The sequence below is a fragment of the Eleutherodactylus coqui genome, chromosome 3 (assembly GCF_035609145.1).
Source record: "Eleutherodactylus coqui strain aEleCoq1 chromosome 3, aEleCoq1.hap1, whole genome shotgun sequence".
Taxonomy (NCBI): Eukaryota; Metazoa; Chordata; class Amphibia; order Anura; family Eleutherodactylidae; genus Eleutherodactylus; species Eleutherodactylus coqui.
The window spans coordinates 303,564,550-303,579,509 of record NC_089839.1 but is presented as its reverse complement, the minus strand read 5'-3'; the positions used below and the strand labels follow the sequence as shown (position 1 = coordinate 303,579,509).

Sequence of the window (14,960 nt, the reverse complement as noted above, 5' to 3'; positions counted from 1 at the left end):
CTTAAAGGGAACCCGTCACCAGTTTTTCACATATAAATCTGCCAACGCTGTTAAAACACTGAAGAATTAAGCATTTCAACAGTTACTTTGCTGTCCACCATCTGTCAAGGATACCTGCAAAATGAAAAGTTTTATTTCTCCTGTGCACATGTAAATTACAAGCCATCTGTCCGATGTGGGTGCTGGACCAATTGTGGAGGGCTGGCAGATCATCACAGCCTTGGTCCAAGTCCTGCATGGGTGCTGTTAACTCCAACATCGACGTATGCACAGTATATCTATCACTTTTGTGGGCAGATCCCACATCCTCCCTTGTAACTGCGCATGCGCCGGTCTCAGAGGTCACGGCAGACACGCGAACCTTGGATCCCAGCTGTGATCATGTTGCAGGTGTGGTTGATTTGGCTGTCTAATGGTGTGGAGCTCTCCAGCCAATCACCACCGGTCTGCTGCACATAAATATCAGCTCTTCTTACTGGAGGTTGTCGGTCATTTATCCATTATCCCCTTCCCACTCAGAACTTTGGTGGTTTGTGTCATGCATGCTGCTAGTTTGAGTTGCTTTCCCCACCTTCCCTGAAGATGGTCTGCACACCTGATCTCCCTGTCTCATGTTCTGCAGACCCCTCTCCCTTCCCCTTTATAAGGTGCGACCTCCAGTCATGTTCCTTTCATGTCAGATTTACATCTGACGTGCTTGCCCCTTTTGGACACTTGAACTAGCTCCTGTTTATCTATGCATGCATAGGGTGAGTGGGGTTTCCTTGTGCTGGTGAGGTTAGCAGAATTTAGGTGTGAACAATGCCCTGTTCAGTGTATGCCTGAAGGTGTGGACTACACTGGGTGTGAACGGACCTGTTCAGTCTATGCTTGAAGGTGTGGACTACACTTGATGTGAACTGGCCTGTTCAGTGTGTATGTTGTATTTTTTTTGTTCCTGCCTGTTACCATCTAGGGTGAGCCAGGCCCCCAGGTTCCAGCTTGGGGCCATCCCTATTGGGACGATTGCCCCACTTGTAGGCAGGGTTCTCTTTTTGTGGTTTTAGTTGTCTTGTCAGAGTAGGGACTTGCAAAACAAGGACCCTTGACGTGGGCTTGCCAGCTTACATTTTCTGGTCAAAATACAAACTAATACGTCGTATATAGTTATAGATATTTCCACCTGTCTGGTAGTTTAGTACATTGGAAAGTATTATTACGTCTGTTGTCTTTGTGCTTGTTTGTATGCACATCCGGTTTATGTTTGATGTTGGTGTCCAGTTGTGTATGCACTTTTCAACTCCCCTTTCTAGCCCTTATTTGGGTTGTATCCATGTATGAATGTAACAGGCAGATTTACATGTGAAAAACTGGTGAAGGGTTTCCTTCAAGGGTATGCTCACATGTAGTGGAAATACTATGGATTTTCCACAGTGGAAAATTTACACATTAAAAACAAAAATATACAGTACATAAATATGTGTGTGTGTGTATGTATATATATATATATATATATATATATATTATTGTGTCACCCAACAGGCACCTCCACCGTATAGGAAGTCAGTAGTATTACTGTGAAGAGTAAGGAATATCTGGAGAAGGACCCTGGTATACATTTGGAGCCCAGTCTACACACTTCTTGTTCCACCTCTGTGACCAGGAAGTGAACTTCAGAACACCATCGGACTTTACATAATATAACGCTTAAAGTCAGATATTCTATGCTCCTCTGATGCTCATTTGGACGACTACCTTCCCCCATGTCCTCAACCTGTTTCACTGCAAGATCCCTGCAGATGAAACTTACAGAAATACTTGGTGCAAGTACGGAACAGAAGGTGTGAAAATACCAAAGGATCAGTCTGAAACTGTGATCACAATAACCATGGTGAATACAGTAACCATGGAGAATATCGGAATACCTCCGTCATCCAGAACAGGAGCGCACAATGTTTTTAGATCACATTTACAGGTTCTACTAATTAAAGGATCACCATTAAATGTGGAGAATGTATATTACAAGATTAAGATTCTATCTAGTTCTCAGTCAAAGCTCCACTGTCATGAGCACTTTAAGAATGGGCATCGATGAGATGCTCAATAAGGGGGAGTGTTAAGAGCCTCCACTATGCAGCTACCAGAATCACTTTTGCACGTCTGTTTTTATGTTCCTCGCGTCCATCTGGAGAGGACATTTGGAAAAATCGTTATGAGGACCCGTCACATAGTGTTACCGAGAATAGTCGTGTACTGCTGATTAGCTTAGTGCCAATGATTGACAGAAACTCACAATGTTTCTCCAAATTGTCCTTTTCAGTTGGATGCCCGGCAAACATGCCTCTAAACTCCATGAGTTGTACAGGGTTCGTGAAATTAAACTTCTCCAAGTCCAAGGCCTCTGGAGGGCGTTCTGCTGCTCCAAAGAAGATGAAAGTCAGACAACGGCCCCATCAGACGCTCATCATTTATGAAGAAAAAATTTTGGTAAAAAAGTCGCCGATGGCTGGCACTGTAGCGGACTAGGTCTACCATGACATGTAGGTCTACCATGCCAGACCCGTATCAGTGACAGATGTGAAGGACAGCATTCATCGGTGGCATGTTGTAGTGATTAAAGAGCATTGTTGAAAACCAAGGGGCACAGATTGAACATTTGTAGGAAGATCTGCCACCTATCAGCGTCTTTTTTTTGGCTAACATTTTTTTTCATAGATGGCAAGCGTATCATTCGAAGTGGCCGTTGTCCAAATTTGGTTTCATTTGGAGCAGCAGAACACCCTCCTGAGGCCTCTGAGTTGGGATGTTTAATTTCACTAAGGGCTCTTACCCACTGGCGATACGACTTCCCTGCGATGCGAGGTTAGAGTGGAAATATATGATAATGAAACCAATGATTTTCAATGGTTTCCTTCTCATTAGCGAGGTTTTCACTGTAACCTCGCATCGCAAAGAAGAATCTGCGATATCACCCATTGTTTTCAATGTACTCTCTATGTTTTAAATGGGGCTGGCGCTGCTGCTGGGCCTATTGAAAACAATGGTCGATATCGCACTTTCTTCTTTGCGATGCGAGGTTACAGTGAAAACATCACTAATGAGAATGAAACCAATGAAAATCAATGGTTTTATTATCATGCGTTTTCACTCTAACATCGCATCGCAGGGAAGTCGTATCACCAGTGGGTGTGAGCCCTAACCCTGTATATTGGGGCTCCTTGCACCCACAGGCAGCGCTCAGCTGTCATTCAATGATGGCTGAGCACTGCCTCTGATTGGTCACAGCACTGAGCCAATCAGAGGCAGCGCTTTATGGAGGCGGAGATTTTTCAATCCCTGGCCTCCAGAAGATGACTGCCGGGGCTGGAGAGAATAGCCGGATGGCTCTTCTAGGTAAGTTAATTTTTTTTTTTACAGCAAGGGCTGATTCTCAGGAAAGGGCTTATATTTCAAGCCCTTCCCCAAAAATCATTGCTGCGGTGGTGGCCTTCATTCCATTGCTTTCAATGGGGCTATAACAGCGTCGCCCTATTGAAAGCAATGGGATAGCATCGCGGACCTCTGCCACAACTGTGACAGCCCACTCCTTCATCCCCTGCCATAGCCATCACAGCTATGTCAGGGGAGCGCAATGTACTCCCTATGTTTTAAATGGGGCTGGCGCTGCTGCTGGGCCTATTGAAAACAATGGGCGATGTCACACTTTCTTCTTTGCGATGCGAGGTTACAGTGAAAACATCGCTAATGAGAATGAAACCATTAAAAAATCATTGGTTTCATTATCATGCGTTCTCACTCTAACCTCGCATCGCAGGGAAGTCGTATCGCCAGTGGGTGTGAGCCCTAACCCTGTATATTGGAGCTCTTTGCACCCACTAATGCTTTTGTTTTGCTACCACATACATTAATTGTGAATTAAAGCGGTGGTCCAGTCTTTTACTACTGACGACCTATCCTTGGGATAGGTCATCAATAATTGATAAGCAAGCGTCCGCCACTTAGTATCCCTGCTGATCAGCCGATCACCTGACCTGCTATCTATGTGGATAGTGTTGGAAGCAGATAGCACTGTCCATGTTGCAGTGGCCTGATTTAGTACTGCAAGCACAGCTGTGTCTGTAGTACCTAACCAGGTTGCTGTGATGTTGTCAGTGCTGACAGCAGCCCAGCTATCAGTTGATTGGCAGAGATCCTAAGTGGCGAACCCACTGTTCAACTATTGATGACCTATCCTGAGTATAAGGCCAACAATAGTAAAAGTTCCAGACAACCCCTTTAATGTAACTTGATTGATTATAGTGGGCCAACTCAGAGTCTCACATGTAATATTATTACCCAATGGGAACCTAAGAGCAGCGCAGCCCCTTTATGTTAGTGATTATTAGGGTCTCAATGATTGGATTTTACAAATCAGACTTTTATGACACATTCTATCTTGAATTGGCTTTCCGCAGCCTACATCAAGCCCATGCTCAGGTCTGCTACAGCTTTAGTGATTAACAAGTCTGAGCTACCAGACTCCCATATAGGACTCCCAGCGCATAAACCCTACTGTGAGTAGAGACACGGTCAGCAAGATTGGACACAGCAAGAAGGCTGACGCTGAATGCAGATGTAGCAGAAATATACAGACCGTGCTCGGTATGCAATTATCTGCAAAAATGGCAATTGAACGCTAAATGCTTCTTTTATCTGTTCGTCTCCCACACAAAGCAATTTTGTTTTTCTTTTTCGTTTTTTTTTTTGCTACAGACCTTAAAGCAGTTGTATCAGACTTTCAGGTTCTCCCCCATCCATAGGATATCCATAGAATAGGGGATAACTTGCTGATCAGTGAGAGTCCTCTGAGACCCCCGCCAATCTCAAGAAGGTGAGTTCTGTGTCCCCTGCCCTCCTCACTGCGGGGATACTACAACCCCCAGAAGGAGGAGGAGACTGAATAAAGCGCCGGTTGCACAAAAACACTAGCACTCCATTCACTTTCAATGGGACTGCCAAGATACCTAAGTGGCAACCATTTGGGTATGTCCATCAGCCCCATTGAAATGAATGGACTGCTGACCGTGCATGCTCGCCCAGCGCTCCCTTCATGCTGATGTCACTGCAGGGGGAGAAGCGTGTAGTCCCGTTCTCGAGACCCCCACGATCAGCAAGTTATTCCCTATCCTGTGAATAGGGGATAACTTGAAATTCTGGTTCAACCCCTGTGAGGCTAGTCAGTAGCTCATGACTATGGAGGACTACTTCCTACTTCCTGTAGTCCTCTGTGTTTGGCTACTACTAATCAAATACAAGATTCTCCCAAACTACTGCAAAGGTACACACATCAGTCATATCACTACCTTGGACTGCTCTCAGAGAGGGGTGAAAAGGATGGTGAGAGAGTCCATTTAAAAAATGTGAATGCAAATAAAAGGTGCTTGTAATGAAATAACCTCGCCCTGCTAATCCTCAGGATGGTTGCAATGCAAATTAGTAGGCAGCATAGCTAATTAATGCCCTCACCCTGGAAGGCCCAATGTATTCCCGCAGCTAGCGGTTGGATCTTTGTCTGGATGACAAGACAGCGGAGACCATTCATCATTTGGGGGGCGTCCAGAATGGAAGCAAATTCCAAACTTCTTCTACGACTTGTAAGCATCATGTGAACACAGCTCAGTGACAATGCCAAAGAAACTGGAGACAAAGTGAAACATGTGGCTATCGCCCTGGCATTTCCTAGAATAAACACTGAGTGGGTGGTACTGACGGAAAGACCACATTCCCGGAGCTTACTGTGAGTGCAATGGGCTTGATTTACAACAACTTGTGCACAAAACCGCATTAGCAGAGGGTGTGCAATATATACTGCAATGGCATTTCCCCCTTAAATGCATGTATTTTGGGTTGACAATCATTTTTACAATAGGGGTTAATTTTAAAAAAATGTCATAGTTTGTCTTCTGCAGCTTCTACATATCACTGTATATAGAAACCGCAGTCTAAAAGTACCTTTACATGGAACGAATGTTGAGCGATTATGGCATCCTACAGACTATTGTACTATGCTCTCACACAGGAAAGATAGGCATTCAGAGAATGGAGGTAGAGGGGGGGGGCGGAGATTTGTTTTGGCTGCCCACCTCCATTCATAGTTAACAGGCAGTCATTCATAAATGAAAGACTGCCTGTTTGAACGGGTCGATAGTTGCTTGGTTTAAGGTGATCTAAAAAAAAACCAATTCCAACGATGTCTCATTCGGTGCCCTGTTGGCTGGCCATGTGTACATGGGATGACTATCACCAACAGGGCTGCTTCCAGCAATAATTTAGGTGATAATCCCAAGTAAAGGTGCCTTAAATCTCAGCAGGAGATCCATTAATGAGCCTGGACTGACAGCTTATCTCTCCTCTCCTGGACTGACAGCTTATCTCTCCTCTCCTGCACTTTCTTATCAGCTAATTTACAACCACAAAGATAAACTTGGTTGTAGTCATAAATTAGCTGTTAAGAGGGTGCAGGAGAGGAGAAAGCAGAGGGAGACTAGAAAAAAATGCTACTTTCATATGCATACAACGATTGATACAGGGGCGTAACTATAAAGGGTGCAGGGGATGCGGTTGCACCCGGGCCCAGGAGCCTGAGGGGACCTACAAGGCCTCTCTTCTCCATATAGGGAGCCCAGTACTATGAATAAAGCATTATAGTTGGGGGCCCTGTTACAGGTTTTGCATTGGGGTCCAGAAGCTTCAAGTTATGTCTCTGTGCAGTATGGTTTAGGTATGGGTACGGGTACAGATAGAGGGGGGGGGCCCAGCTCACCTTTTGCATCAGGGCCCCTGAGCCTTTAATTATGCCTCTGGATTGAGAGATACAATCCGCAGTCTTTAGATGCACCAGATTTATTATAATGACTCTACTGAAAGATGAATCTGATGTATCTTTAAACTGTCTGATCTAACCTAGGTATTAGTTGGTTCAGCATACGACAAAATGTGCACCAAAATTTGACACCATTTTTGGTGCACAATATCGTCCCCTTTTCACAAAGTTATGCTTTTTTTGTTGGAAGAGCCATAAAAAGTGTCCAGAAATATCTAAAAACACAAGATATAAGTGGCACAAGCCATATAAGACAGTTATATGGCGGGCACACTTATTACTGGTGATGCGCCAGAATTCTGGCTAAGGGCTTATTCAGACGGGCATATATCGGTCAGGATTTCAGACCCAGCTGATAAACACTGCCCCTTTCTGCAAGGGGAGGAGGCCCCCTCTCTGCCTCGCCACTGGTTGCAAAGGGATGGGCGGGGAGGGTGACTTAGCTCCGCCCCTGTCCCACCCCTCCCATTGCAAACAGTGGAGAGGGGGCGGGAGCTCAGTGCACTAGCTCTCAGCCCGTCCCGCCTCCTCCCCTTGTAGAGAGGGTCCTTGCATTGTGTGGCGGATTGGTCTGTGGTATAAAACTGTGTGAATATACACTGTGTTGACAAACATATTGGGAAACCAACCAATCCTGTGCTGTCAGGTGAAGGGTATATGCAAATCGGATGGAAAGGACTAGGACTGTTGGTTATAGTGAAGTCCACCATCAACGCCAATGGGTACAGAGACATCCTGGACAATGTAGCATCACCTACCCTGTGGCAATACTTTGGTACAGCTCCGTGTCTCCACCAACATGACCGAGCACCATGTCATACGGCACGCAGTGTTGAGGCTTGGCAAACTTCATTGGCCGGCCCAAAGTCTGGATCTCAATCCCATCAAGCATCTTTGGGACAAACTAGGACGGCGTATCCGTACACACCCAACACGCCCATCATCCCCCGCATCCCTATCTGAAGGTCTCCTCGAGCAATGAAGGCAAATTTCTCTACACATCTATGGGAATTTGGTGGAAAGCAGTCTAGGGGGGGGTTACTGTAGCCATTGAGGCCAAAGGCGGCCCAACACCGGACTGAAAAAATCAAATTACATCACCTTCTATGTGCATCGCAATACTCCTGTCAACATTGTCCACCATTATTGAAAACAGTGCAATGTGAAGGTGGAGCAAGAAACTGGATACAACTATAATTTCTCATAGACCACTGAAAACTAAAAGTAGCTAGTTGATCAGTTGCCGTGGGCAACCCCTGCAGTTTTCTTTTGTAGCGTCTTTATAAAATCTCCCTCAATTACTTTTTTTCTGTTTTTGTTAGAAAGAAATGACGCCAACCAAACAAGAAAGTTGTGAATAAGTAATCATTCTTTGTATACTGAGATTCTTATACTTATTGTGGGTGAGGTGACTGGAAAGGTAGTTGTCAAGGAGATCACAGATCTTAATGACAGCTGCGTAATTCCCAATTTTCCACAATGATGGTTGCCATGGATATGAAAACGCAGCATTTTGTCTGCTGCATGTTAAAATGGTCTAAAAACTGTAATATTTCTTAATACCGATGCAGCTATGGGCAGTTCAAAGACGTTTTGTACATCTGACTGTGGAGGGGTCAACTTTGGACAACTCCTGTTAAGGGGGTGGGGTGAGTTTAGAAAACATAGCTAATTTCTTATGGAAACAGCGCCAATGTCATTCATAGGCTATGTATGGTATTACAGCTCAGCTCCATTGACGTGAGTTGCAATAGCATGCATAGACCAAGACAAGACGGGGGCTATTTCTGGAAGAAAGCAGTCATGGTTTTTTCATCTCATATAATTAAGTAGATCATCGTATGATTGCGCCGGGGGAGGGGCCCGCATGGGGGCAATCGTTAAGATTCCCTTAACAAGAACAGCTGATTTCAGGATTCTGATAGCACCCCCCCCCCCCCCGGAAACGGAATCTTTCACCGCCTGCTAAGTAGAAACAGTGGCGTGCAACCAACGGTGGTAGACCACAAGGCTGCTATGGGACCAGCCACCCCATCCCTGACTTACTCTAACTCACTAAACTGCCTGACAGCACAGCTCCATGCAGTGCAAAATTAACTCCCCAAACCCCCGTCTCCTGATCTCAGTACATAAAGTGCCAGAGACGGGGAGGAGTCATGCTGTCAAGCAGGACTGTGAGTTAGAGAGTTCTACTGCTAGCTGGACTTTTAGTAGGGGGACACACACAAAGAGGGCACACAATAACTTTGAGGAGTACAGCGGGGGCACTATAACTTTCTAGGGGTGCAGAGTGTTCATTATAACTTTGTGGGGCAAAAGCAAGGGTAGTATAGCTTTTGGGGCTACAGAGGGAGCACTATTACTGTGAAGAAGTACTGAGAGGAGCATTGTGGGTAGTGGCAGGATGTGGAGAGTCTGCATAGACGAGTTGTTGTTGGAAAAAGTCATCATGGCGGTCTGGGCCCAGATAGAGAAGAAAACCGACAATGACTCCAATCAGAGAAGATGTTACCTGGGGTCTCTGAGGGTAACTGCACCATAATTACTAACAATGTGCAGAACTCGGATCTATTATATCATAATTGCATTACTTAGAAGTTTACTAGAGTTGAGCCACAGTGTTTTAGATATGCTGTCTCTAATACACTTATTTAGGGGGAAATCTGAGATTAGCTGTGGATCCCCATGGTTTATGTACACCTTTGAGTGGAAATGTTACACACTGTCCACTGAAATCAGTGGGTGTAGTTTAGAATAAAAGCTGCTCTCTAGTCGGGTTAATAGAAGCGATCCTAATTCATCTTTAAGCAACCTATTCCCAAAAAGGACTTATGATGTCTAAAAAGGAGGACCACAAATGACCATCAAGAGGTTCTGTACAAGTAATAATGTAATAGTTAATAACCTAACTAATGGACCCCATCAATCCCAAGAATGAAGAGGCCATATGCCAGCTACTATCATTTGTACGGAACCCCTTTAGAATAATTTAGGCCTTCATTGGTCAACACTGAGTGACTTTAGCAGATCCGGAAGGCCATGCATGGTGGGGTGACTAGTTGGGAAATATTTGGGTGATTGTGGTGGGAGGAATGGGTAATGGGTAGGTATGAAGAAGTTACAAAAAGTGGGAGGAATAATAAAGTGTCCATCCAGCCTAATCTGATGCAAAATTTTATGGATTACACAATACTGAATGGGTGAGTAATTGGCATTGATTAACCAGGTCTGCACTAGTTTTTAGAAAGAAGCCCCGTCGTATTGTCAAGTTGTCAAATGCCAGAAGACCTTGGACAACATACAGTCAAATGGCTGGATAGAGGGGGCAAAAAGGAAATTTGCTCATCAGCTTTATATATATATATAACTCCCAAAAACCTCCACCACCCAGTTCCTTCCCAAACACTCCACCAACAAGTGTGCCTGTATAACGCTTCAAAGGCCCACCTGCCTGAACTGCTAACTAGATGAAATCAGGTGGCCAAAAAGTCTGAATACAATAAGCAACAGTCAGATACCTCTGGAGCCACTTATCTCTTGACTAAATAAAGGATTGGTTATGTTAAAATCCAACATGCCAATCCCTGCTGTCCTCAGCCCATAACACTGGAAGACAGTCGGGCTGCCTTTACACACATCAGACTACTGTCCAATTCTATTGACAACTATTCTAATTAATAGGACCCGTGCTCAATACTCGCTGGGTGTCGGACCACTGGCTTGGCCCATTGTGCAGGTTAGATTCCCCATGCCCGATGTCAGATTGGGTGGGAGAGTATGCCTGGACAACCCCTTTAAAAGGGTTGTGCCAAGTTATAAAGATATCCCTTTCTCACGTGGTAGGGGATCACTTTATAATTGGTGGGGGTCTGTTCACTGGGACCCTCACTGACCTCAAGAACGGGAAATCCAAGGTCCTCACATGAATGAATCAGGGGTCAAGCATGTACCATAGCTCCATTATTTTTAATTACTGTGCCAGAGATTGCCGAGCGCTCACACTCAGCAATTTTCAGCACTCATGCGGAGACCTCAGTTCTTGAGATTGGTGGAGGTCTGACCACTGTGGATAGGGAATAATTTGATAATTTGGCACAACCCCTTTAAGTTCAGAGTTAGTTAGCCATACACTATATGAAACCGCCACCAATTTTGCCCATGAGCCATCACCAAACCAAGTCCGGTCATGGGTATATACAGCATAGGTTCTGACCATTATCACTATATTCTCCATCTGCCCTCACGGTGAGAGATCCTACAAGAACTAACCAGCTAAACAGAGTTTATTGATCCGATGGGAGCTGACGGAGCAGCACTACGATCAGGATGTATACAGAGAAGCGCTGCGAATCTGCAAGCTGTTAGAGAACGGCCCCTTGGCAGAAATCAGTGACTGTGCCTCCTTCTAGCTTATTTTGGAGATTTCTCAGACGAGTCCTTTTGGCTCCAATTTGCTGTTTGCAATTAGAGTTAAGAATCACTCCTGGAATTTCATGACATCATGTAACATTCTTAGCTTCCCGGGCCGGGAGCCAGAGATAGGCAACTGATAGATGTAATATAGGAGCAGTGACATCACTTCATCTATGATTTCCTTTTGTTGACTGTAACCCCAGTAACAGTGACATCATAACTCTCCCTTTGTACGTTCCAATGGTTATTAACCATGTTCGGTACTTTTTGAGTTGCCCTCTTGTATTACTTTTCTGCTACCAGATACAGCACCACTGCTTAGGTATCACTGGGGGGCTGAGCACCCCTAAACGGATAGCACTTCTCAGGTGTTCATATGTTACACGGAGCAACAATCGTTTAGATAGTCACTCATAAAAGTTTCTGAAGAGTACAAACAACGGTCATTCGTTCGCTTTTACACAGAGCGCCTATTGTTCTTTGTGTGCCATCCAGAGGGGGATCTGCATGCAAATTCGTACGCAAATCGTTCAAGTACAAATGACGGTGACTTTACGCCGGAAGACGTTGATTAGGGGAGCTGAAATCAAATGACTCGAGACTAGGGAGCGAATCCTCACTCATCATTCTGTGGCCATGTTCACACGCAACAACTGTTTGCATTCACCCGTTTAGCGGTACCTTAAGTGTTCCAGAATGTCTACATGCATTGGCGCAGGACCGTTTAGCAAATGCTGTAAAACCCATTGTTTTACATATATATATGATTGTATGTGCAAAATGATTATATATAGTGAGGCAAAAGTCTAGACACACCCATTGAACTGGTGTAATTAGGAGAAAATTGACTTCCAGTGTGTGAAAGGATTCATTGCGAGAAACTTTGCGCCCTTGCTAAACTCCTAACTAAGTAAAGATAGGGCAAAACTGTCACTTTCAGGGTGTTTCTGAACACATTTTAGCCAAGACCGATATATCACATGACCCCCTTCCCATATGAAAAACGTAAACTGAATTCAATGTGACAGATTTCAAACGAACACTTCCTCCACCAGAAAAATGCAGTTGCATTGCTGTTGCTACATATATCAGGTCACTGACTATTGTGTAGCAGTGGTACAAATGCCAATAGGGTCAGGTTTAATGTACTTACTCCATTTCTCATAGATCACGCATGCCACAGATGTATGATGGGTGTGGTTTTGCCCGCTACGCCCCCTAGAATGGGCTGTGATGCTTTATAAAGCGCATCAGAATAAGCCCACACCCCCTACATTCTGCACACTGGTTGTTAGAGCCCTACCAATCAGACATTGATCGTGTATCTAATCTAATATTTCTCAAGACAGGAAAGACTTCTCCAAGTCATAAAATAATAATAATCTTTTTTTGTATGGCGCTAACTTATTCCGCAGCTCTTAGTACATATTAAAGGGATCCTGTCATCACCTTCGAGTCCCGTAAACTGCATTATGGGGCTCAAAGGTTATGGAACGGGGGTTCCGGTACGGTGCTGTATTTGATACTCGCTGGCTGCCCCGTTTCTGCACTGTGTCCCCGCATGTTGGCACGTGCACACAGCGTGACTTTTTTTAGTTAGCTCTGTGTACACCTTCCCCACAGGCATGGAGCTTCCAAAAAGACTCACGCTGTGTGCGCCACCACCTTCACAGGGAACGAAGCACCCAGTATCAAACACAGCACCCCGGACTCTTTCTCCCCTCACTTTTGAGCCCTTTAACATAGTTTATGGGGCTTCAAGGTAATGGCAGGCTACCTTTAAACCTGACCAATGTACCCCAGGGGGCATTTGTATTATTAGTCTCGAAACTAAGCAGTAATGGTCAGAGACATGACACCTCTTTTTAGCATACAGTGACCCCAATGTTCTATATATATATATATATATATATATATATATATATATATATATATATATATATATATATATATATACATACATACACACCGTGCTTCCCCGAAAATAAGACAGTGTCTTATATTAATTTTTGTTCAAGAAGGTTTAACTTTTTTTACATGTATAGCTGCCTGGACACTATTTAAATTGGCTTTTTTAATTACCTGTTAGCAGGGCTTAATTTTGGAGTAGGGCTTATATTTCAAGCATCCTCAAAAAGCCTTAAAAATCATTTTGCATCCTCAAAAATTCTGGAAAATCATGCTGTGTCTTATTTTCTGGGTATGTCTTATTTTCAGGGAAACAGGGTGTATATATATATATATATATATATATATATATATACACACACACACAACGGACTATTTTATGTCGGTATTATATATACGCCACCATATCTGTTGGTGATGTATAACAGTTATACGCCGCTATCTGTCTCTATTATCCTTTATCCTATTGCACTGTATATTACATATCTACTCATCTATATACCGTATATCGATCCTCCCTTGTTCTGGAGTGTGATAATGGAGACAAAGCATCTCCAGGTAATATCTATGTAGATGTGCAAGGCAGATAAGCCGCCTGTAGACAGAGAAGATACTACGTGATTAAAGTTGTCCTGAGTTCCTGAATGATTGCAGCAGCTGCTTTGATAAATCCTACAGGGTCCGGCTGGGTGGAACTACGCAAACGATAATAGCCCCCCACCCCTTTTCTACTGACGTACAATTGTGACATCCGCAGAACTAAAAACTCCAATAGTGGATGTCATTTTCAAAAACAGCTGCAAAAACATCCCATCTAAGCCTCGCGCATTTCCATCTGACGTCAATTAGAAGGCTAACGACTGCGCAAAAATTCATAAGTGATCTGTGCGACGGTAAGCGACAAAAGTATCCCGTCGATGTTATTTTCCAGGTCTTACTATGTTTATACGATGTGGGATATGGGCATTAACCCCTTACATGCCGAGTGTCAGAGTGAAAATAAAGTCCAGTGTGTACGGGGGGGAAAGACGCAGCTGAGACGTACAGATAATACATACCCTCCTCCCCATATTGATCGTAAATCTCTCGCTTCTTGGGATCACTCAACACCTCGTAGGCTTCTGCTACCTCCTTAAACTTCTCTTCTGCATGGGCAGACTTGTTCTTGTCTGGGTGCCACTTCAGAGCTTGCTTTCTGTAAGCTTTCTTGATGTCCTCCTCCGAAGACCCCTTTTCGATGCCCAAAATTGAATAGTAATCTTTCCCCATAGCCCCTCTGACAACAGGACTGGAATGCTCGGAGCTACTCGTTCCTAGTGGGATCCAAAAAGGTTGTCCCCCCCTGAGTGCTCACCAGTCCATCCCCTCCTGCTCATATATAGAGAGATCAGCTCCCAGCCTCCCATGTACGTCTCTCTGCTGCCTGCAGAATTTACCAGCTCTTTCTAGAAGTTTTTTTTAAACAAGCCGAAGCTTTATTAGATGACAGGCAACAGAATTGCTACCTAACTCGGGGCACGGCTGTCTTTTGTACCAGGATAAAGCGGGTGACAGAAGCTACACAGAAAAGCTGCAGGAAGCTGCCCGGCGACAGCTACATATGTGCAGGCAGGGGGTTCCAACTCTGCAGTTCGACAATGGAAGCCTATCACCGTTTGCTGGATCTATGCAGGAGATCTCTGGGATTATACAATTTGTAGCAAAAACTGATAACAGTAACAGCAACAACATATAGGTCCGAGCACTCCCAGAACAGTAACATAAAGAAAGAAAACTATCTGTAAAAAAATGAAAAAAA

At 44.3% G+C, this 14,960-nt stretch overlaps 1 protein-coding gene across 1 annotated transcript in view; it reads right to left on the bottom strand.

Moving 5' to 3' along the window:
* DNAJB4 (DnaJ heat shock protein family (Hsp40) member B4) overlaps window positions 1-14,567 on the bottom strand; it is a 40,247-nt gene extending 25,680 nt beyond the window's left edge. The window contains exon 1 of the mRNA XM_066597830.1: window positions 14,221-14,567. Within this exon, the coding sequence (XP_066453927.1) occupies window positions 14,221-14,431 (211 nt within the window). The 5' untranslated portion in view covers window positions 14,432-14,567. The remainder of the gene's footprint in view (window positions 1-14,220) is intronic.
* Between the last annotated feature and the right edge of the window lie 393 nt (window positions 14,568-14,960).